Source organism: Oryx dammah, unplaced genomic scaffold (genome assembly GCF_014754425.2).
Source record: "Oryx dammah isolate SB20612 unplaced genomic scaffold, SCBI_Odam_1.1 HiC_scaffold_15, whole genome shotgun sequence".
NCBI lineage: Eukaryota > Metazoa > Chordata > Mammalia > Artiodactyla > Bovidae > Oryx > Oryx dammah.
Window position 1 is genome coordinate 25,700,678 of NW_024070199.1, and position 25,293 is coordinate 25,725,970.

General features: G+C 41.2%; 3 protein-coding genes, 1 non-coding gene and 1 pseudogene across 4 annotated transcripts; 2 read left to right on the forward strand and 3 right to left on the reverse strand.

Annotated features, from left to right (window-relative positions):
• Positions 1-200: 200 nt before the first annotated feature.
• On the reverse strand, positions 201-307 carry LOC120874900. The gene has a single exon (XR_005723741.1). It is a non-coding gene; the product is annotated as a U6 spliceosomal RNA (small nuclear RNA).
• A 2,771-nt stretch (positions 308-3,078) lies between these two features.
• Positions 3,079-4,023, forward strand: LOC120874350 (olfactory receptor 4D5). Its single transcript, XM_040255726.1, has one exon. The coding sequence runs from the start codon at positions 3,079-3,081 to the stop codon at positions 4,021-4,023; it is 945 nt and encodes a 314-aa protein (XP_040111660.1).
• Positions 4,024-12,192: 8,169 nt separating this feature from the next.
• LOC120874871 lies at positions 12,193-13,116 on the reverse strand (annotated as a pseudogene).
• A 5,220-nt stretch (positions 13,117-18,336) lies between these two features.
• Positions 18,337-19,485, reverse strand: LOC120874872 (thyroid transcription factor 1-associated protein 26-like). Its single transcript, XM_040256555.1, has one exon. The coding sequence runs from the start codon at positions 19,483-19,485 to the stop codon at positions 18,694-18,696; it is 792 nt and encodes a 263-aa protein (XP_040112489.1). The 3' UTR covers positions 18,337-18,693.
• A 1,640-nt stretch (positions 19,486-21,125) lies between these two features.
• On the forward strand, positions 21,126-22,061 carry LOC120874401 (olfactory receptor 147-like). The gene has a single exon (XM_040255771.1). The coding sequence runs from the start codon at positions 21,132-21,134 to the stop codon at positions 22,059-22,061; it is 930 nt and encodes a 309-aa protein (XP_040111705.1). The 5' UTR covers positions 21,126-21,131.
• The last annotated feature ends 3,232 nt before the right edge of the window (positions 22,062-25,293 follow it).

Genomic DNA, 25,293 nt, shown 5'->3' on the forward strand with positions numbered 1-25,293 from the left:
GAACCCTTAGTTGTGGCAAGTGGGATCTACTTCCCTAATCAGGGGTCCCCTGCATTGGATGCAAGGAGTCTTAGCTGCTGGACCACAGGGGAAGTCCTAGAGTAGATTTTCCAAAATTATTTCTCTAATTAGCTTCTTACAAAAATATAAAAAAGCTAAACAAAAACAGTTACACAGTCATTATACAAAATGTATTTTATAAAAATATGGAATGCTTCACGAATTTGCATGTTATCCTTGCACAGGGGCCATGCTAATCTTCTCTGTATCGTTCCAATTTTAGTATATGTGCTGCCAAAGCAAGCACGCTGTGTTTTCTTAATGTTTCTTCCCACAGAAATGCATCATTTCTCTCCCTCCCTGTTTCTGAGTTAAGAATACTTTCTAAATTTCAAGATACAGCTACTATTTATTTACATTCAAGATATTGTTATCTAATGTTCTTCTAGGCACTAGGCTTAAGGCTTTCTATACATTGTCTAATTTAATGCTTAAATCAACCCTACAGGGGAAGTGTTGCTGTCCTCATTTTGCAATATTGAAAACTGCGATGTAGGCACCATTGCCCACACCATACAGACTAGATTCAGAACAATTCAGATTCTTTAACCAGGAGATCAGTTTATGAGTCCAAAATCCAAGGTCTACTAGTGATGTGGGGAATATGCTTTCCTCTCTTTCCAAGCTGGTTTTTATTGTGTTGGCAAAAGTTATGGCTATTGAGCATCACAGGTATCTGGAAGTAGAGATCCTAAAATGAATGAAATAGACTTCTCTCCTTGAGGTCTCACAGTTGCTCATTCCTTCAAGGAGAAGGAGTTTTTTCTCCTCCCAACAGCACTGTATCTATAACATTTTAGAGACGTGTATCACATTTTAAGTTTATTTAAAATTTTTATTTTGTTCTTAATTTACAAAATGATTTTCTTATCTTTCCATCTAAAATAAGATACAAGAAAGTAGAGATATTACATATTACTTCTTCACTATTTTTGTAGTTGCTAGTACTCTTTGCTTACATAAAATATTCTGAGAATAAATGATCACTGATTGGAGTGAATGGAAAATTCACAAATGTATGCCTAGTGATCGTTTGGTGGGTTAGTCGCTTGGTTGTGTCTGACTCTTGTGACCCCGTAGACTGCAGCCTGCCACTCTCCTCTGTCCAGGGGATTTCCCAGGCAAGAAGACTGGAGCAGGTGGCCATTTCCTTCTCCAGGAGATCTTCCTGACCCAGGAATGGAACCCAGTTTCCCTGCATTGCATGTTTGCCTAGAATTATACCTAAAAATACCTAAAAATGTATGCTGAGGAACAATCCACTATGTCAGTTAAAAATCTAAAATTCACATTTACAGTGCTAGATATAAGATATATTACAGTGAATTTCCCATTTAGAAACATTTCAGGTATGACAAATGAGAGTAAACTCTTTCCTATCTTAGGCTCATCAGCAACAGAATCTGCTTAAAACCATACAAAGGCTGGGGAAAAATCATACCTATATATTAATTTACATATTATGCTTAAAATATCTCAGTGAGGCAAACTGGGTATATTGTCATCATTTTCATTTTACTGGCAGGAAAATTAAAGTTGAGAAAAGTTAAGTAACTTTCCCAAGATCACATGTACTAGTGCAAAACTAGTTAAGTTAAACTTGAATTGATAAGTGATCATTCTGTTATGGGATGTGAAGAGATGCATTCCAGGTGTCTTGTAAATAGCTAGCTTTCTTAGTATCTTTTAAAATGCTTAAATATATGAAACGTCTCTTTTATTTCCAAGGTTTTCAAGTGTTGAGGCAGCTTTGTATTTTGATAGTGATTTTAAAACTTAAATCAGTATTTGTGATCTCTTGAAACTTTTCATGTGTGTAAGAAATTACACTTTAGATAAGTACCCTGAGATTAATATTGATAATCACACTCTGTTCTAGTCACCCTTCTTTTCGTTTCCCCAGGGGACTATCATTTCTCTGGGTTTCCCAGAGACACATGATAGAAAGCTTTTCTTCCATGTGTTTTCTAGTCAGATGTTAGAAGCAGTAGGTCATTATCTTTATAATGTGCAGGAACAGTATTTTTTTTAACTTTTAATTTTGTATATACAGTATGTCAATTAACAATGTTGTGATAGTTTCAAGTGAAAAGCAAAGGGGTTCAGCTGAACATATGCATGTATCCATTCTCCACCAAACTGCCCTCCCACCCAGGTTGCCACGTAACACTGAGCAGAGCTCTGTGTGCTGTACAGTAGGACATTATTGTGTGTACATTTAAACATAGCAGTGTGTACATGTCCATTACAAGCTCCCTAACTCTCACTTCCCCCATCCTTCCCCTCTAGTAAGCTTAAGTTCGTTCTTTTAAGTCTGTGAGTCTGAGGAACAGTGTTTTCTATTTTGTCCTTTGCCCATGATTTAACATCCTTTTAGGATGAAAATCCTAAAGCAGGAAATATATATACAAGTTAGAGCTAACTCAAAAGGAAACAATATTTTTCCAGGGATGTGATGGGAACTTGCACTTTTTTTTTTTGTCTGGGGATATAAATGAGCAATCTGTCACACCATGGAAACTCTAAATACCTGCCATGGGAATTTATCAGGTTTCTTACATAAATGCCACATATAATTATAAACTATAGAATATTTTGCAGACATTATGGGTACTTTATATCATAGATGTGGGAAGTGAGGTTTAGAGAATTTCTGAAGATTGTTATTGTTTATACAGTTAGTTACTGAAGAATAAAAATTCACTCCCAGTTTGGCAATATTGCCTCCAGTACCAGTTTTTAATTTTTGAGGACTGATGATTTGTGATCCTCATGAACTATAAATACCATCAGTGCTATGCTGTGCTTTATGGTCTTGGTGTTTGATTATACCAGTACATGCTGTTCAAATGCTGGGTGTCCTGTAGAACCACTTACAACCTTCTTCTTGTACTAAGTGACAGGTGAAAACTATTCCCCAGGGAAGCCAGAAGATATTGTCCCAGAGAAGCTTGTGGAGCCCACAGTGAATATACCTGTTTTCCTCCTTAGGCTCACTTGCCAGGCCACACCAAGCAGATGACCGCAGTGAACCATTCCCAGGTGACAGGTTTTGTCCTCCTGGGGCTCTCTCAAGTATGGGAGCTCCAGCTTTTCTTCTTTATCATCTTCTCAGTTGTGTATCTTATGACTGTGACTGGAAATCTCCTGATTGTGGCCGTAGTGACCTCTGACCCACGCCTGCACACAACCATGTACTTTCTCTTAGGCAATCTTTCTTTCCTGGACTTTTGCTACTCGTCCATCACGGCACCGAGGATGCTGGCTGACTTGCTCTCGCGGAAGCCTGTCATTTCCTTTGGTGGCTGCCTGACTCAGCTCTTCTTCTTCCACTTCATCGGAGGCATCAAGATCTTCCTGCTGACAGTCATGGCGTATGACCGCTATGTTGCCATTTCCCAGCCCCTGCGCTATATGCTTATCATGAATCGGACAGTCTGTGGGCTCCTTGTGGCGGCCTCCTGGGTGGGGGGCTTCATCCACTCCATTACACAGGTTGGACTGACTGTCCAGCTGCCATTCTGTGGGCCTGACAAGCTGGACAACTTTTACTGTGATGTGCCTCAGCTGATCAAGTTGGCCTGCACAGACACCTTTGTCTTAGAGCTTCTGATGGTGTCTAACAATGGTCTGGTGACCCTGATGTGTTTTCTGGTGCTTCTGGGATCCTACACAGCGCTGCTAGTCATGCTCCGAAGCCGCTCGCGGGAGGGCCGTGGCAAAGCCCTGTCCACCTGCGCCTCCCATATTGCTGTGGTCACCTTAATCTTCGTGCCTTGTGTCTATATCTATGCACGGCCATTTCGGACATTCCCCATGGACAAGGTGGTCTCTGTGCTGTACACAATGGTCACTCCCATGCTGAATCCTGCCATCTATACCCTGAGAAACAAAGAAGTGATCATGGCCACGAAGAAGCTGTGGAGGAGGCAAAAGGACCTTCTGGGTCCCCTGGAGCACTGACCTCCAGATGAGCAGAAGCAGGGAGCTGAGAATCTGAGCTATGTTTCAGGGTAGCAACCTGCCCGAGAAGACCCACGAGGTAGCCAGAGCTGAGTACGTCTGCTGCTTCTTTACTGCTTTAACTTCAGCTAATTTCTGCTGACCTGAACTTTTAACAAAGCTAGAAAATGGAATCGAGGGCTTCCTTGGTGGTAAAGAATCTGCCTGCCAATGCAGGAGACATGGGTTAGATCCCTGATCTGCGAAAATCCCGTATGCTATGGAGCAACTAAGCCCATGCACCACAATTATTGAGCCTGTGCTCCAGAGCCTCGGAGCTACAACTACTCAGCCACAACTATGGAAGCCCGAGTGTCGACAAGAGAAGCCACTGCAAACAGAAGCCCATGCTCCGCAACGAGAGAATAACCCCACTCTCCACAGCTAGAGAAAAGCCTGTGTGGCAACGAAGACCCAGCACAGCCAGAAACAAACAAACAAACAAACAAATAAAAATTTTTAAAAAGTAAAGTGGAATTGAGAACTTCTCCCAAGTTTCCCCTAGAGAAAAAGCCTCCAGAGCTATTCAGAAATGATGTTTAGCTCTGATGGCACTTTCCCCTACGTTGTTGGCCCTGCTGAGAACATTCAAACTGCAGTGTGCATGGAGGTGGTGCATCTGTGTTTTCTTTTCTGATTTTGCTTCTTGGACACAAAATACATTTGAGGAGCTCAAAATGATTCTAAACTTCCAGGAGACAGGAGGGATCTGTAGGTTAAAATAAATGTCAGAAGTTAAATCATGATTTCAGGAGGCTGATTGAATTTAATGTTGATGAAAAGGAATCATCTTGGGCAAAGTTCTTTCTTCCTCACAGTTTCTTAAAGTCATCGTCATCTCCATCATTAAGTGGTATTTGTTAAGAGCTTACTGTGTGCCAGGCATTGCACCAAGTGATTTAGTTTTATTGTCTACTTTCATTCATTCAACATTCTTATGAGGTTGGTACCTTCTGCATTTCAAAAGTGAATCAGTTGCAGGTTAGAGACATAAAATAATTTACTTAAAGCCCCAGAGCTTGTTTCTGAAATTTTTCTGTTTATTTAACTTTTGAGCCCAAGTTCTTGAAAATATCTAAGACTCTCAGATATGAGAGCATATCAATGGCAACCACTCTAGTATTCTTGCCTGGAGAATTCCATGGACAGAGGAGCCTGGTGGGCTACAGTCCATGGGGTCGCAGAGTCCGACACGACTGAGCAAACATATCTGAAACCCAGGAAAGAATGCAAAATTAGGATATAAATTGGGAAGAGAGATTATCCTCTGGTCGCTAAATAAAGAGTAGTATAAAATAATACATAAGCACCCCTACTAGCTCTACTTCAAATTAAGAAGGTGTGGAGAAATTATTATGGCCTTCTTCTTCATCACCTTTGTTTCCCCCCAGTTCCCTATCTCCTTGATCCAGGTTCCTGCATTTCCTGTCACCAAGGTAATCAGTTGGCTTCTCATCTATGTCAGAAGACCTGTGCATTTTTAAACTCATATCCATATCTAAGGATCAATTTGAAAACAAAGCAAAGCAATGCTTGTTTAACTTCTTGAATGTATTTAATCCATCAGTGATATCCTCCATGGAGGTGGGATGAGATGAGGATGACATGTGTCTGTGATCTTAGCATTAAGTCATTATCCATTGCTTAGTAAGTAAATTAATTAAATTAACTGACAGATTAACTTACTAAGTTCATTAAATTAAATTAGTAAGTAAATTACTGTAAGTATAGTTCCCCTCCACAATAATAGGCAAACAGGGCCTAGATCATGGGTCAGACTTGAAAGGGGAAAGGCAAAGGATTAGAAAAGAGGAAGTTGGCATATTGTAATGCCAACATAGAGCAAACAAACCATTTACAGAGCATGTATTTTAACGGAAAGAGAATTTCAGAATCAGGAGATGTTAAGCCAGAGTCCTCTTTCAATGCACGTTAATTTAGTAGCAAAAATCTAATTCTCTTTTTATTATATTCTGAACTTGTAGCAAACTTTAATTATACAAGTTATATGTGCAAATAGATTGTAGCTTCTCAACAATCAATGTAATTTTCCTAAAAGTGTCCTCTAGCCAATAGTAGGGAAAAATAGCTAAAATTTAGGCCAGTTTAGTACACTTAGTTTTATGTATAAAGTCAAATAGTTCCGTTAAAGAAGTGGTCTTGTTTTTTTTTTTTTTTTCCAGAAAATAACTCAGTCCTTTAGAATTGTGGCCTCTCCTTCTTTCCAATTTTGTCCCTTAAAAAAAGTTATTTATTCATGGCTGTGCTGGTTCTCCATTGCTGCTTGGGCTTTTCTCTACTTGTGGCGGCTGGGGGCTATTCTCTAGTTGCGGTGAGCAGGCTTCCCGTGGCAGTGGCTTCTAGTACTGCAGAGCACGGGCTGCAGGGCATGCAGGCTTTAGCAGCTGCAGTGCTCAGGCTCCAGAGCACGAGCTCAGTAGCTGTGGTGCATGGGTTTAGTTACTCCACCACTGTGGGAGCTTCCCGGACCAGGGATCCATCCTATGTCTCTTGCGTTGGCAGGTGGATTCTTTACCACTTAGCCACCGGAAAGCCCTTTCATTTTGTAAAGTGATATCAAAGTGCACAAAGGAGGAGTGCAGTTTACCTGATCCCATGGTGATGAAGCAAGAGGGGCCTTGCATGTACACGCTGTCCTCTGCTACAGAGTGGCTGAACCTGGACTGCTTTCTGGGCTTGTGGCTGGACACCAGAGTAACTCCATGTCTGAATGTTCTGCTGACCCCAATGCTGAAGTCTGTGACTAACAGGCTGACATTTGGTTTCTCTGTTTGGTCAGGCTGAGTGATGCTCCCATTGTAGCTTAGTCTCACCTAATCTCTGGTTTGGGTCATAGATCCCATTGAGTCTGTTGCTCTTTTTCCACCCATTCCTAGGCCAAGCTTTTCACCCCACAGAGCTTAATCATGTGACCCCTGGTCACTGTGAACCCAGGACACATTCACTTGCTGTCAGCTCAGACCCAAACTGAATCCCTCCTTGGCAGAATATGGGATCTTGGGGTCCATCCATTATCACAAGGAAATTGAGGGTGCTTGAAAAGCTATATTGCCAGCCCATCCTTTGCCTTACTACCCTGGTTCTCTCAGATGACTTTAATGTGACCACATACCAGCTTGGTTTGTGGACAGCCTGTGGGACCAGCTCATTCAATGCCCTAAACGTGAACAGGACGAGGGCTTCTGCCCTCGGCATTCCCTTTAGTCTGTTCTCAGAGGCAATGCAGTGAAGGAATATGGAGACACCCTCTGACCCTCTGCCTCCTCTACCTATGTATTCTTTTGTTTCCTTTCAATATTTTGCTCTTTCTCTTTCTGACCAGGACCTTCATAGGTGAAACTCTAGGTTCTGGTAAGTAATCAGGCCTAGATCCCAGTGTGTCAAAGAGACATCAAAGAAAAACAGAAAATTCTTTGCACTCTGCCAAACTCAAGTTTCATGACTATTATCTTGATAAAAAAAATCAAAAGAATAAAAACTAATAGGTGTCTTCTTTGTTTCTGTGTTTTCTCTGTGTATCTGTCTATGAGTCTTGTTGGGAAGCCTTTGGATTAGAAAGATTAATGAAACCATGATTTAAGGAAGGAATCTAAATGCTTCAGCTTATTGTTCATAGACTATTTTCCCTTTGTACTACTGATGGGTTCTTCTTTTTTAAGTAGAATGGCAAAAATTCTGGAAGAGTACAGAGATAATATGGGAAGCAAATGGCTTACTCAGTGTTAGCATGTCTATTGGCATATGCTAAGTGTTCAGGTAGAATTTACTTGCACTGGCTTCCCTGGTAGTGCCTGTGGTAAGGAACCTGCCTGCAAATACAGGAGACATAAATGACCTGGGTTTGACCCCTGGGTTGGGAAGATCCCCTGTAGGGGGGCATGGCACCGCACTCTAATATTCTTCCCTGGCCAGAGGAGACTGGTGGGCTACAGTCCAAAGGGATGCAAAGAGTCGAACATGACTGAAGCGATTTAGCACACAATGACTTGCACTTGAGTTTAGCAGGCTGAGAGAACTAAAGACATTTTAATAATAAAAATAGTATTTTGAAGATACTTGACAGATGTGGTATGTCTATTATTTCTTTCCTCTAGGAAGGGAGTGTTGGGGAATGTATTTTCTAGGGTTAGCTGAAATAATTAGTATAGCACAACTGGTAAAGCAATAAGCAACATGTTGACACTCTCCTCTTACTGTTCCTACAAAAATCCTTAATAACCCTTGTTCCCATAATAGATTGTTATGGCCGAAGTTGCCCAAAGGGTAGTGATAGTATTTGGAACTTAGAACAGTGAGTTGTTCTTGAAACAGACTAAATGTCTATGCCATTCAGCATGTGCAACTTAAGAGCCTGCCATGTCCAGAGTGCCTGCTGGTTCTTCAGATGAGTTGCCTGAGACAAGGAGAATATTTCTGGTCTTTCCTGTAATATGCAGGAGTCTTCCCACAATGTATGCTTACACATATTTATACATAGTGTCAGGCACTACATCAATTTGTCTCTCATCTATTTCTTTCTATTTATCTATCATGTATTTTTATCTATCAATATTATCACCAAAATATGATGCTAACAATGATACTTGTAATCATAATGTGTTAGTAAAAGTGTGTTTGAATAGACCTAGATGTAATTGAGGTTCTTTCAGAGTCATACAGAGTCATAGATTGCTAGAGCTGAAAAGATATTAAAAATTATCTAATCTATGGTTCCAGAGATGGGCTTAAGTGCTCCATAAACAATCTGAAATTATATACTAGGTTTTATGTCTGTATAAATTATTTGGAGTGAAGAGGGTATATAGATTTAAAAAGAGATTCTCAAACAGATGCATGATTCCTCCAAATAGTAAAAACCATCTGATTCAGTTATTTTATTTTACACATGAGGAAAATAAGGAAAATGAGAAAATCATTTGTCAAGAGCACTGGGCAAGTAAGGTGGAACAACAGGAACACTGATCTGCTTTCTGGTTCTATACTTTCCCCGCTTCCCCACCAAATGGCACTTCTTAAAAATAGTAAGAACAGAGCTGCATTGATTGGCTCCCACTTATCTTTCCATTCTCAGGTCTTCCTTCTCTTTGCCCCAAGACTACCATGTTGTGTATCTTTCATTTTCCTGAATATGCTTGGAGCACCTCTGGGACTCTGTACCTGCAGAAGTGTTACAGAGACCACCCAACACCCCTCTTAACCTGGCGTACTTCTGTGTGATCTAAGGTGAGATAACACCTCAGGAAGTGTTCACTGTCCCTTTCCCTCTGCGTTAAGTGCCCTTCTCTTCTTCTTTTTCCCATAGAACCCTTGGCTTTCACATTGTAATGCTTATAACCACTGTGGTTTCTTTTTACTACCCTGGTTCTACTGTAGGCTGCAAGATCTGTGGGCAGGAAGTGTATTTATGAACTCTCTTCTAAATTACATGTGTACTGTTCATTTCTCTCAACCTCCATTGTCAAGTCTAAAGTCTTAACTAGCCCATCTGTTGTTGTTACCTAGTTAATTCTTGAAAATCCACATTTGCCTCCCTCTAATCAAGGGTTCCCACAATGCAGATTGATCTTTTAAAAAATGCTGGAGAGGGTGTAGAGAAAAGGGAACCCTCTTACACTGTTGGTGGAAATGCAAACTAGTACAGCCACTATGGAGAACAGTGTAGAGATTCTTTAACAAACTGGAAATAGAACTGCCTTATGACCCAGCAATCCCCCTGCTGGGCATACACACTAAGGAAACCAGAATTGAAAGAGACACGTGTACCCCAATGTTCATTGCAGCACTGTTTATAATAGCCAGGACATGGAAGCAAGCTAGATGTCCATCAGCAGATGAATGGATAAGGAAGCTATGGTACATATACACAATGGAGCATTACTCAGCCATTAAAAAGAATACATTTGAATCAGTTCTAATGAGATGGATGAAACTGGAGCCTATTATACAGAGTAAAGTAAGCCAGAAAGAAAAATACCAATACAGTATACTAACACATATATATGGAATTTAGAAAGATGGTAATGATGACCCTGTATGTGAGACAGCAAAAGAGACACAGATGTATAGAATAGTCTTTGGACTCTGTGGGAGAGGGCGAGGGTGGGATGCTTTGGGAGAATGACATTGAAACATGTATAATATCATAGATGAAACAAATTGCCAGTCCAAGTTCGATGCATGATATTGGATGCTTGGGGCTGGTGCACTGAGATGACCCAGAGGGATGGTACGGGGAGGGAGGGGGGAGAGGGGTTCAGGATGGGGAACACATGTATACCTGTGGCGGTTTCATGTTGATGTGTGGCAAAACCAATACAATATTGTAAAGTAATTAACCTCCAATTAAAATAAATAAATTTATATAAAAAATGATGTGAGCAGTCCCTTGTTTAAAACTCTTCAAAGGCTTTACATGTCCTTTAAAAAGAAAGAAAGAAAGATGCCTGTAAATTTTATTGATAAGATCTTGTCTGCACTGATCTCAGCCCACCTCCCCAGTTCCACTTCTTTATAACGTTTGTTTCTCTCAGCCACTTCTTTCTTTGCAAATACTGCTCACTTTCTCTGAATGCTCCTCTATTAGATTTTCCTGGTTAACCCCTTCTCAATCTCAGGCCTCAGTTTAAAGATCACTTCCTCAGAAATGTGCTGTTCCTTGATCTTTAATCCAAATTATTTGTCCTTATTACTTTCTTACAAAACTCAGCCTTTTTCTCAAAAGCATTCCTCACAACGTACAACTACATATTGACTTATGCATTTAAGATTTTTTTTTGTCAACCACCCCGATGATACTATAAACTCCATCAAAGTGAAGCTATGTCTTCCTTGTTTTCTACAGTATCCCCCAAGGTTTAGCGCAGAGCCTAGATCAGGGAGCGGCAGCGGAGGTGGCTTTGGTGCAGCAGTGAGGAGTCGTTTAGTCTCAGCTTTGGGCACAGCCTGACCCTAGCCTTGCTCCATCATGTGGGCAAGTGTCTCTTTAAAATGTGTGCCCTAGACATCTCCCTTGGCTCACCCTGGTCCTATCCCTACCTAGTTCAGTGCCCAAAACATATTATTTAATAATATTTCTTAAATAAATGGTTATCCCCATATTTGGAGTCTATTAGGTAGAATTTGACTTGGGAATTAAAAATAGCTAAATATTTCTTGAAAGTTCCCTGGACAGCAAGGAGATCAAGCCAGTCAATCCAAAAGAAGTCAACCCTGAATATTCACTGGAAGGACTGATGCTGAAGCTGAAGCTCCAGTCCTTTCGCCACCTGATAGGAAGAGCTGACTCACTGGAAAAGACCCTGATGCTGGGAAAGATTGAAGGCAGGAGGAAAAGGGGATGGCAGAGGATGAGATAGTTGGACGGCATCACTGACTCGATGGACATGAGTTTGAGCAAGCTCTGGGATATGGTGAAGGACAGGGAAGTCTGGTGTGCTGCAGTCCATGGGGTCAGAAAGAGTCAGACATGACTGAGTGACTGAACAACAACAATAAATAGTTTTTTGGTCTCAGCATTTTTCTTATGTGAGATTGTTTCAGGAGCTGCTAGTCACATAAAGAATATAACACAGGAGAATCGAACAGCTAATAAATATTTGTTACCACAGCTAGAATTTGATTTTCTGATACTGGGATCCTGGGTAATCTTATTTGTCATATCCAGTCTAGAGGCAAGATCTCAGAGGGTCTTTACTCCCCTCTAAGCTGCAAATCTGAATCTCCATATTTTAGCATTTCCGTTTGGCTTTATGACTTATGATCTTGAAGCAGTAATAGGTGTGCTTAAGCACACACACGTGAGGAAAAGAGGAGCAGCCTCCGTGAATGGAGGCTACATGTTTAAGCACCTCAAAAGAAACATGTCATCACCAGAAGTTGGAAACTTGACCAAATGGATCAGCTTTCTCTGTGTGAAGGTGGAGGCATAAGGAAGATTCGAGGGAAGAAAGCGAAGGCTAATCTCCACATTGCATATTTATGAAGATGTATTTCATTATCTGAGAAACATACAAGGTATTGCCTTGTATGACCTGAACTTCAAATATTTGCCCAGTCTAGTAGGAATATCTCCTTTTACACTTGACCCTCATGGTGTCTCGCAGCCATGGGTCAGTTCCACCTGAGGCCATCTCTCAGGGCTCACCTCACCTTCTCATTGCAGAGACTGAAGATGAACAGTTTCAGGAGGGACATGATGATATAGTTCAGGACCAAGGCCCCTTTGTTGAACAGCATGGACTGAATCTCTGGCAGATGGACGTCGAGGAAAATGGAGCTGCTGTAAGAGATGATCACCACTGTAAGGTGTGAAGCACAAATGAAGAACACTTTCTTTCACTCAGCAGTTGTGGGGGCCCTGAGAACAGTGGAAAGGATGCAGGTATAGGAAACTGAGGTCAGCGCCAGCGAGCCCAGCAACACTGACGCGGATAGCACAAAAGCCAGCAGCTCCAGGAGGCAAGTGTCTCCACAAGAGAGCCTCAGGAAGGGCCAACCGTCACAAGAGAAGTGGACAATACCACTGGGGCCACAGAGCGGTAGGCTGACCATGAGGATGGAGTGGCAGAGGACACAGAGAAACCCAGCTAGCCAGGAGGCCAGCTCAAGTTGGGAACAGACATGACCACCCATCAGGGTCTCATAGCAGAACGGGTCTACAGATTGCCAGGAAACGATCCAGAGACATGACAGCTGAGATGAAGAAGTTGGTGGTGCCTAGGAGGAAGTAGAGGTAGGACTGGATGATGCAGCTTGCAAATGAGTTGGAGTGGTCCCCTGGGAGGATGACAAGCATCTTGGGAACCACAACAGACACAAGCAGCAGCTCCAGGAAGGACAGGTTTCACAGGAAGAAGGACGCCTGTGTGTGCAGGCATTGGTCCATCCAGCTGAATCCAGTGATGAGTAGGTTGCCTGTGGTAGTTACAACATAGACCACCAGTGGCCTTAGGAAAACAGGAACTGCAGAATATGGCTATTGGGGAAACCCAGGGGGACAAACCCTGTTACCTGAGTCCAGTTTTTAGGGCTCATTTCCAGTCATCCACAGGGTAAATAGAACAGAAATTCATAACTGGTCCACAGCTACCAATCCTTTAATCAATCAATGACATAATATCTCATGCTTAGCAATTTCTTACATTCTGACACTTAATCTGTATTTCTGCCTGTGGGTTACTTACAAAAAGAGAAACAGATTGTGATAGCAACCAGAATACCAGTAATAACACAGATGATATTGAGCACCAATTACTTATTAGGAAATTTACAGCCAGTATCTCCTCTCTCATCTGCCCTTAAAGACAGGTAGTGCTGTGCTTATCTTGCAGATAAGGAAAGGATGACTGACGTTTAAGGAACTCTTTTATGATCACTCAGAGTCAGAGGCATGGTTTCATGCCAAGTCTCTGGCTCCAGTACACATACTACTGGACCTATTTCACTGAGGCCGGGGACGACAAGAGTACTGTGGATTTAGGGGAATCAAGAAGAGTAGAGGGGTCAGAGAACACCTTACAGAATAAATGCACCTTGAGGAAAATCTTATTGGTATTAAGAACTCTTCTTTTAGTGTTTGAAGTCCTTCTGTGTCCTGGCTTAATATAAAAATAATAGAATAAAAGTTTGGGTTTTCAGTGTCTTTACAGATTTTATTTTTGTTAATCAGCCGGAGAGCCACATTGGATTGGACTGTTCAGAGCCCCTATCCTATCATAAAGTGTTTTTTTTTTTTTAACCGAGACTTCCCTCTTTAGGTTAGAAATAATCCCTCTTCCTAACCTAAACAGGGAAGTCTTGGTTAAAAAAAAAAATCAACAACAACAACAACAACAAAAGTTGGCTCAGTGGTAAAGAATCCATCTGTCAGTGCAGGAGATCTAAGAGATGTGGGTTCAATCCCTGGGTCAGGAAGATCCCCCAGAGAAGGAAATGGCAACCCAATCTAGTATTCTTGCCTGGAGAATTCCAGGGACAGAGGGGCCTGGTGGGCGACAGGCCACGGGGTTGCAAAGAGTCGGACGTGACTGAGTGACTGAGGATGCACTTGTGCATGCTTCAATAAAGCTGAGAAAACAAGTGTACATTTTTTAGCCCAAGGACCAGGAAGGGCGCAGCCAAGTAAGAGAAAATTTTAGTACAATAACCACCATACCATAGACCAACCCCAGGGAAAACCTGAGGCTCCCCCTCCATGACAGCAAAGTTCAAATAAGAATCCATAGTCTCCCTCCCTCACAGGATGTAATGATTGCCCCAATACTTTCTCTGGTGGTAGAATCAGAGAATGCTATGTAGAGTCAGGGCATAGATTCTTGCTGGGTGACAAGAGCTCCCTACGTGGTGTGAGCGGAGGCCACTGAGGGAGTCTGATCTTCCATCAATACTCATCAGTAATGAGGGAGTCCTTGTCCTCCATGAGGTCATGTCAGAGGAGGACTTAAGGGGAATCAGGCTTGTTATCACTGTCCGCTTGCAATGACTGACATCCTATTGCCTGTTGGCTCAGATGGTAAAGCATTTGCCTGAAATTCAGGAGAGCCAGGTTCAACCCCTGGGTAGGGGAGATAGAATGACAACCCACTCCAGCATTCTTGCCTGGATAATCCCATGGACAGTGGAGCCTGGCAGGCTACAGTCCATGGGGTCGCAAAGTGTTGGACACTGAGTGACTAATCCACACACCCTTGCCTGTTAGATGAGACCATGAGGGGAAGCAAAATAACAACCCTCACTCAGCAGTGAGTGGACTTGTTCCTCCAGGCAGAGCAATATCAAAGAAAAGTAGCTAAGAAAAAGGTTTAAATAAAATCTAAAGTCTCATAATATAATTTGCAAAGTGCCCAGGTTTCAGAAAAAAATGCTTTTTACATGAAGAATAAAGAAGATCTCAAATTCAGTGCAAAAAGGACAAGAAATACATGTTACATGACAGAGATGTTAGAATTATTTGACAAAAAGATTTCAAAGCAGTCATTGTAGAAATTCTTCACTGAGCAATTACAAACGTGTGAAACAAAATTTTGTAAAAGAAAACCTTAGCCAAAAAATAGAAGATACAATGTTACACTGTGTATACTTCTATTAATTAATATAACATAAATCTTGAAATGATAAATTTGTAGAAATGGAGAACCTGGTTGGTCATGGTTGCCAAAGGTTTAGAGAAGAGTAGGATAGGAAGATGGAGAAGGCAATGGCACCCTACTCCAGTACTCTTGCCTGGAAAATCCCATGGACGGAGGAGCCTAGTAGGCTGCAGTCCATGAGCTTGCTAAGAGTCGGACACGACTGAGCGACTGAACGACTTCACTTTCACTTTTCACTTTCATGCATTGGAGAAGGAAATGGCAACCCACTCCAGGATTCTTGCCTGGAGAATCCCAGGGACAGGGGAGCCTGGTGGGCTGCCGTCTATGGGGTCGCACAGAGTTGGACACGGCTGAAGTGACTTAGCAGCGGCAGCAGCAGCAGGATAGGAAGAAATTGGGTGTGGCTTTGAAAGAAAAAATGGGTGTGATGGTTGGATGGCATCACTGACTCAATGGGCATGAGTCTGAGTAAACTCTGGGAGTTGGTGATGGACAGATAGGCCTGGGGTGCTGCACTCCATGGGGTCACAAAGAGTTGGACACGACTGAGCAACTGATGAGAGAAAAAGTGGGTGTCGAAGGGAACATGAAGAAGCCTTGTGGCAATGGTAGAAACAGTCAGTATTTTGACTGAATCAATGTCAATGACATACTTGTGATATTTGAAAAAAATTAGTAGCAGTCATCTGTATAAAATTAGTATCTGATAACTTGCTTTATTTTGCTTAAAAATTATAATATAACCTCAGTTATACATTTAATTTTGAAAATATATTAGTTAATATTTCTGGGTGATTGTAGCTTGTTAGCTTAATATCACATAATCCTGCCAATTAAAAATCCATTTAGTTAAAATACATCTTTATGTCTTATGCATCTTTATGGTATAGTATAAATTTTTTATTACCACTGACTTTGACAAGTTAGAACATATTGGGGTTGAGATACTTAAAAAGGAGTCAAGAATGAATAAAACTGAATGTATAATTTTTATGAATATTTCCACTATTTTCTGAGTTTTTCTTCTGCTTGTAGTAACATCATAGTTTATCCAAACATCTAGGCTACTATTTTTGGGAATTTTTTTGTCTTCTATCATCTTTGTGAAAAGTTCTGATGAATCTTTCCTTAGAATATATCTCAGTGAGAGGATGACCATTTGAGAGTTACATCTGAATTAGGCTAACCTGATGGTTATGGAGAGAGAAGAAAGAAAGGGAATGAGAATTTTGCTGTGTAAGGATAAGCTCAGAATTGCTCTATATTAATTCCATGTTTGCTTATATTTACAGTGGCAAAGATGAAAGAATGATTTTTCAACTCTAGTTTAGAACCCTGGCATATAATTCTTGCAATGTGATTTGATATACTATAAGATTAGAGGAAGTATTTCTGTCTATTGTATTGTCTAAATAAGATTTTTTTAACTTTCCATAGAAAACACATTTTCATGAAGTTCCAAGTTCTTTATCATTGCTGAGGTTAAGGAATGCCTACCTTGTGGGATAGAGTTCAACTTTGGCTTGAGGAATTTTTGGTACCATAGTAATTTTGAAGGGTTTGAGAAAAATGATTGGGACTCATTTTAGTGATAATTAGGTTTAAGAGATTATCCTAAGTATAATACTCACAATTTGGGGAATTTCCCAAGTATTCTTCTACCCTCTGTTCTTTTTCTCTTTACTTTTTCTTATTTAGTTTACCTAACCCCATGGCTTTAATCTCTATGGAAACTATGCTCAAACCTTCTCATGTTCTGACCTTTCTTCTTACTTTTAGCCTTTGTTGTTCAGCCGCTAAGTCATGTCAGACTCTTTACCACCCCATGGACTGCAGCACACCAGGCTTCCCTGTGTTGAACTATCTCCCGGAGTTTGCTCGAACTCATGTCCATTGAGTCGATGATGCCATCCTACAAAGCGCTTTAGCTTCAGTTGTGCATTTGCCCAATTGTACACTTTCACTTGGATGTCCCTTGGTGGCTCAGCTGGTAAAGAATCCGCCTGCAATGCGGGAGACCTGGGTTCTATCCTTGGGTTGGGAAGATCCCCTGGAGAAGGGAAAGGCTACCCACTCCAATATTCTGGCCCAGAGAATTGCATGGACATGTGAATCCATCTGAAAGAGATGGGAATACCAGACCACCTGACCTGCCTCTTGAGAAATCTGTATGCAGGTCAGGAAACAACAGTTAGAACTGGACATGGAACAACAGACTGGTTCCAAACAGGAAAAAGAGTATGTCAAGGCTGCATATTGTCACCCTGCTTATTTAACTTATATGGGGAGTACATCACGAGAAACGCTGGGCTGGATGAAGCACAAATTGGAATCAAGATTGCAGGGAGAAATATCAATAACCTCAGATATGCAGATGACACAGATATGGCAGAAAGTGAAGAGGAATTAAAGAGCCTCTTGATGAAAGTGAAAGAGGAGAGTGAAAAAGTTGGCTTAAAACTCAACATTCAGGAAACTAAGCTTATGGCATTTGGTCCCATCACTTCATGGCAAATAGATGGAGAAACAGTGGAAACACTGACAGACTTTATTTTCTTGGGCTCCGTTGTCACTGCAGATGGTGACTGCAGCCATGAAATAAAAAGACGCTTACTCCTTGGAAGAAAAGTTATGACCAACCTAGATAGTATATTGAAAAGCAGAGACATTAATTTGCCAACAGAGGTCTGTCTAGTCAAAGCTATGCTTTTTCCAATAGTCAAGTATGGATGTGAGAGTTGGACTATAAAGAAAGCTGAGCACCAAAGAATTGATGCTTTTGAACTGTGGTGTTGGAGAAGACTCTTGAGAGTCCCTTTGACAGTAAGGAGATCCAACCAGTCCATCCTAAAGGCAATCGATCCTGGGTGTTCATTGGAAGGACTGATGTTGAAGCTGAAACTCCAATATTTTGGCCACTTGATGTGAAGAGCTGACTCATTTGAAAAGATCCTGATGTTGGGAAAGATTGAAGGCAGGAGAAGGGAACGACAGAGGATGAGATGGTTGGATGGCATCACCAACTCAATGGACATGAGTTTGAGTAAACTCCGGGAGTTGGTGATCTACAGGGAGGCCTGGCGTGTTGTGATTCATGGGGTCGAAAAGAGTCAGGCACGACTGAGCAACTGAACTGAACTGATTGACAATTGTAATAGCCTCCTTTTTTTTTTTTTTTTTTACTTTCAAAACACTTTATTTCATCTGAATTTCATACGGTACAAAATTATCACATGCTTGAACTTGTTGTGCAAATAGCAGGTTCTTTCAATTCTTAAGGGCAACCTTCCTTCAGTGGCAAATAAATAAAAATCAAATCATATATATAATGTAGAGCATATATATAAAATTTTCTTTTATAAAAACAAAAATATTTGGATATCTCATATTTAATATAGCTTAGCTATTCAGTTTATGTTGACAAATTTAGTTAAATGTTAGGAGGGATACTCCATATACAAAAGAACTCAATAGCAAGCATATATTTTAATGGTTGATTAGTCAGGCAACAACGTCTGACTTAATTCTTTTCTTGTATTTTTTTTAGAAGATACTCCATTTGTAAATTCAAGTTTGGTTGCCCCTTTTTAGTCTTTTTGCTCAGTATTTTGAACACTTCCATTTTCTTCTTTTTATAGAGCCTTTGAGCTTCTTCTCTCTTTTGTTTTCTCTTCTCAAATTCTTGTTTCTTAGCAGCACGCTTAGCTTGTATCTGCTCATATTCTTCCTGCGCTTTTTGATTTGACGTTTTCTTTTTATTTTTCTTTGGAACATTAATGGAGTTTATTCTTATGCTACAGGGCTCTTCTGGCTGAGGCTGCTCAATGCTACAGTGTTCTTCAGACAAAGCCTGGTCATTGCTACCTTGGTCTTCTGGCAAAGGCTGATCAACTTGTTCTTCTGACAGAGGCTGGTCAGCTTTTCTAAGCTGCTTCCTGAGTCTTTCCTCTTCAGCTAAATAAAGATGTTTCAGATGATCAGGATACCAATCTATGAAGGGGGATTCACTTGGGGTTTGAGACTTCTTTTCCTTCCGGAGTAATTTCTTATAAGTTTGCTGAATCTTGAGTTTTCTTCGAAATGCAAAGCCCTGTCCTTCGTGAACGCTCCCCGCGAAGGCTTGCAGATGATTAGGTCGCCACGTTTTCCGTTTCACATTCTTATTTCTGAATTCAACCGGTGAAACTCCTCCACGCGGACCCAACCCCCCTGTCCGCCCCCTTGCTGCCGGCCAAACGGGCCTGTAATAGCCTCCTATCGCTGACCTGCCTCCAGTCTTTCTTACTCTAGTCTGTCCTGCCAGTGCCCACATTATTACTCTTTCTAAGTGGGCATTTTGATTATTTCAAACCTGTGTCAAAAAAGAAATGATTTTAATGGTTCCTAATGATCTCCCTAATGAGCTGACCTTGATTTGAGCATTTGGAAGCTTCCTGTACTGATCCGAATCTGCTTTCTGATCTGAGTCTATGCTGCAGACTTCCAAGAAGAGGCACTGGAGCCTCTGTAAGAGCTGTGGAAGTCATCTGTGTGACATTCAGGGAGGACATAAACTTGTATTTTCTCTGAGTTCAGTAACTTTGATCTACAAGGCTTATAGATGGCCACTAAGAGTTTACCGGTGATCTTCACATACCTCACTGGTGTTTGTCCAGTCCCACACTTAGGCCTATGAGGAAAATCACTGATACTATATAAGCCTTTGCCCATGGGACAGTACTTCTGTTGTGGTATCCAGTCTTGGTCCCTAGGGAAATGAGGAAAAGGTGTTCTCATTCATTCATTTTTTAATTAAATGAATATTTATTTAATACCTACTGTATATGTGTGGTTTTACTCTAAATTGCTACAAAAACAGTGATGAACAAAACAGACAAAATCTCTGCCCTTATGGAATTTAGGTTCAAATGCATGTGAATGTATGAATGTATGTGTTTATGTTGTGAGAAGATACACCAAATAAACAAATAAGTGACTAGTGTTTCTTAAGAGCTGTGGGTGCAGGAAAAGTCACTGCTTTTCCATTTGAGGATGTGCTCCATTTGGCAACAAACCAAAATGTATGCAAAATGGGTTACTTCCAATACACACTGTTATTCTAGAGAACTTGGCTTAAATGCAGAGTGGGTAATTTCTCTTTCTTACAAATCATATCTCTGGGGAAAACACAATGAAAACCTAAAACTTCTTAATCAAGTCCCTAGGATTTCCCAATTCACAATAACCCCTGGGTCATATTAGCAGATGGTTCCCTGGGCACCAGCAGATGCTATTTCCACCCCCTAGACTGGAGAGGACACTCTGGCAGAGCCACCACCAGAAATCATGACCTGTAACTCATGTCACCTTAGAGCCTGGTGTACTGAGGTCTGTGCTCTGACTCTCTCAGTCCAAAACACACTCAAAACAAACAAACAATAAAAGACAGCAAAGAAGAAGAATCTCTGTTCTGGGATGTTCATCTCTAAAATTCATCAGAACCACTTGAGAATAAGGAAGCAGAATTAGCAAGTCCCAACACTGAAGTCTCTGTGCAGAAGGGTGAGTGTTGAATTTTATCTGTCCAGTTACTTATCTTCCAAACCTCATCTGTGGAAGCCAAGGATCCCCTGAAATGACAGCTTTCTCTCTGCTGAGATGACCACTGATCATCGGGTGGGCCTGGTGAACTGTAAGAGCAGAAGTAGAGCAGAGATGTTGTTGTCATGAGGTTCAGGGTCACTGAATCTTACCCTGTAGAATTTGCCCGGTAGTGTTTTTAATACACGTCTTTAAAAATTCCCTCAGCCTTTATACAAAGAAGAAGAAGAAGAAAAAAAAAAAAGACACAGAGAGGTGGGCTGGGGTTCCTTCTCGCATTCTGGGTCTGTCTCATTAGAGTGGGGTTGGGTGGAGAGAGCGGGGTACTCATTTTAACGTTACCCTTTGTCTTGTTCCCACAGGTATGTCCTAGGAAGAATGGCCCCAGGGAATGAATCTTCTGTGACTGAGTTTATCCTGCTGGGTTTAACACAGCAGCCAGAACTCCAGCTGCCTCTCTTTTTCATTTTCTTAGCAATTTATGTGGTCACTGTGGTGGGGAACGTTGGCTTGATTATTCTTATTGGTCTGAACCCTCACCTGCACACTCCCATGTACTACTTTCTCTTCAACCTTTCCTTCATTGATCTCTGCCACTCCTCTCTCATTAGCCCTAAAATGCTGATGAGTTTTGTAAGCCAGAACATCATCCCTTATGCAGAGTGCATGCCTCAGCTCTGCTTCTTCTCCTTCTTTGTTATTGATGAGTGCTATATTTTGACGTCAATGGCCTATGACCGATACGTGGCCATCTGTAAGCCCCTGCTGTACAAGGTCTCCGTGTCCCATCAGGTCTGCCTCATGCTGACGGTGGGTGTATACGCGATGGGGCTGGTGGGTGCCATGGCCCACACTGGGTGCATGCTGCGACTCTCCTTCTGTGATGGAAACATCATCAATCACCACATGCGTGGCATCCCTCCTCTCCTCCAGCTCTCCTGCACCAGCGCCTCCATCAGTGAGCTGGAGGTTTTCACTGTGGGGGGCGTCAATGTCCTAGTGCCCAGTATCACCATCTCCGTTTCTTACACCTTGATCCTCTCCAACATCCTCCACGTCCGTTCTGCAGAGGGCAGGTCCAAAGCCTTCAGTACCTGCAGCTCCCACATAACCGTGGTTTCTCTTTTCTTTGGATCATCTGCATTCATGTATCTCAAGCCTTTTCCTGCTGGGTCTCTGGATGAAGATAAAGTGTCCACAGTTTTTTACACCATTGTGGGGCCAATGGTGAATCCTTTCATCTACAGTTTGAGGAACAAAGATGTCCAAGTTGCACTGAGTAAGACTTTGAGGAAAAGGGTGTTCTGAATAGAAATTGTGTTAGCTGTTGATGTCAAATTTTAGTAAGGGCACACAATGTATGATGATATGGATAAAACAGAAAGGAATTAAAAAAGCAGGTGATTTAAATAAAAAGAGAAGCAAAGTTTTTTATGAAAACCATTTTATAGGAAAAGACAGTATAAAGAAGAGGAGAATCAGCCATTCATCCTTTCATAGAAAGTAGGAAAGTATTGGGTTGGACAAATTTTTAACTCATTCTGTCATGCTCCAGCTTATTTTCAGAGATTATAAGGTTTTAAGTAGAAAAAAGTGAATGATGATGAATCCAGAAACAGTAAGGTTGTGAGATTTTTGACTAAGGTATGTCCAGAACTCCTGTGAAGCTTTGTGAAGGATATTTGGACTTTGTGGATTTCAGATTCAGTAAGTTACTCATTTATTTAATAAACCTTTATTGAAAGTGCTGGAGAGGATTTTGACTGGTAGATTCCTTTGTTTCTCAGAAAAGAAGACTAGGAAAATGCTTCTCTCACCATTGTCTCTATCTTATCAATTTAGTCTTAAGAAAACAAGGTAAAGGGAGATTGTCTTTTGATCTCAGTTCCTAAGGACAAAAAAACTCAGATAACCATTTACAGCAGTCAGGAGTGAAAAAGGTAATGTTTTATTTCATGTAAAATATATCTATTCTGCATACGGTAATATGTATATTTCCATGTTTGTCTCAATTTGTCCCACCCTCTCCTTCCCCTACTGTGTCAACAAGTCTGTTCTCATGTCTGCATTTCCACTGCTGCCCTGAAAAGAGGTTCGTGAGTACCATCTTTCTAGATTCCATATGATGTGTTAATGCACAATATTTGTCTTTCTCTTTCTAACTTACTTCACTCTGTATAACAGGCTCTAGGTTCATCCACTTCATTAAGACTGACTCAAATGCATTCATTTTTTTTATAGCTGACTAATATTCTATTGTATATATATGTACCACTATTTCTGTATCCATTCATCTGTCAATGGACATCTAGGTTACTTCCACGTCCTAGCTATTGTAAAAAGTGCTGTCATGAACATTGGGGTACATGTGTCTCTTTCAGTTAGATTTTCAAAGGGTATATGCCCAGTATTCATAGTTACTTATATTTTTACTACAATGCTGCCATATAGTTTTATTACAATGATTCAGGTGTCCTGGGGTAACTGAAGGTCTCTGAAATTTTAAAGAAGGAAGGAAGAGTTGTGTGCTTCCAGAACTTATCCTCCAGTTGTGTAAATGGCCAAATAAGAGGGAGTATGTGAGAAAAGCTAGAATTGTTACTGGAATCATTACATTTCAGCATTAAAAACCTCAAAAGTACCTGAACTTGTGTGGTGGCTGAGGGAAAAGGATGGAATTCAGTGTGGCTGTAGACCCTAATGCTGAGCATGTAAGAAATGTGAGAAACACTTGGAAGGCTTTCACGAGAGAACAATGTAACTTACAGAGTTATTTATGCAGTGCCTACTGTGTGAGTTAAAGTCGCTCAGTCGTGTCCGACTCTTTGTGACCCCCATGGGCTACACAGTCCATGGAATTCTCCAGGCCAGTATAATACCGGAGTGGGTTGCCATTTCCTTCTCCAGGGGATCTTCCCAACCCAGGGATCGAACCCAGGTCTCCCACATTGCAGGAGGATTCTTTACCAGGTGAGCCACAAGGGAGGTCCCTGCACTATTCACAGCAGTACAAGAGAAGTGGTAAATAAGACAGAAGAGATGTTAGTCCTCATTTATAATTTACAAGGAGACACAGGAATTAAAGAGAAAAATGGTGAGTGTTATGATGGAGGATTCACAGAAAGTTTGGAGAACATATATGAAGACAGCTGGCATTATTTGACTGTATACTACATGCCAGGTACTGTTCTAACCATTTTTTTGTATTTTTTTTTCATTTAATCATCAAGATAACCCAATGAAGGAGATGCTATTATTATCATCAATATTTTAGGAATTATGAACATGAGGCATGGAGAGTTAATCACTGTGTCCAAGTTAGTAAGCATGGGGGTAGGCTTCAAACTCATACCCTCTAACTCTATAGCCCCCACTCTTTTCTTCTATGAGAAATGATTGATGACCTCAGTTAATGAAATAATACAGTTAAGGACCCAGCTGGAACCTTAGGTAGATATTTCCAGTAGGTGTTTAAAATGTAAAAAATTTAGTAGGGAGAAAGGCATTTAGCATTTTCTTTTCGAGATAATCCATGAGAGACAACAAGTGAAGTGAATTACTACAGGCTTTGTAAAATTTCAAGTAAAGATGGGAGGAAACCCATAGGTAGACTCTGGAAAATTTCCTCTTAGGATCTGGGAAGACACAGAGAAAGAACCTGTACAATAGATTTTTCTAAAGTGATGAAGATGATAGGAAGATGGGAGCTTACTTTTGCCTCTTCCTTGGGGGATGTACAATCCCTGGAGTGATGTTAAACTGGATTAAAATATTGAGTCCCTAAGGACCTAGATAGAGAACATGGTAAATGTAACTCCCTTACTTCTTTTTTACATATAGAATCTATTCCCTGGGGAGAGACTGAGCAAGCTTCCACCCTGTTTATAACCAAGTGTGCGACATCATTAAACTCACAGTCCATCTTCCGTTTATTATCAAGTGGGAAACCTGATAACAACGCTGTGAAATTTTCCTTGCTGAGTGAGAAGAATCAAAGGCATAATTAGAAATCAATATTTGTAGTTCAGAAAGATTTCCGGGGCATATCTGAAATTAAGTCTGGGCTGCTCAGACTTTTCATTTTAGAATCAAATGAACCAGAGCCTCAGACAGGACACTGCCTTTCCGGGACAAACACCAAGGGAGAGCTCTAAGGTTTCTGGCCACATAAGGGTGAGTTTCTGAATTCTGTTGACATCGGATCTGCCACTGTCTCCCCCTCTCCCCACCATTTTGTGCAGTCATGAGATTCGAGTGAAACTCTTAGGAGACTATACTGAAGGGGATCAGAGAGTGTTCAGAGGTTGGGAGGTGCAGAAGTATCTCAGTCAGTAAGTTCCTTTTCTATGGACAGACTCTCACTCTTCTACTTGGGCAATAACTAAACCTCCTCTAGCCTTCGGTCCCTTAGTCTTTGGTTAGAGACAATCTTCTTGGTTCCAACTCACACCAGATCTAATCTGCACCAGAAGCCAGCACCATGTAGCTGGGGTCTCTGCCTACAATTTTGTTGATGAAGAGAAGGCTCAAGTGAATGAAG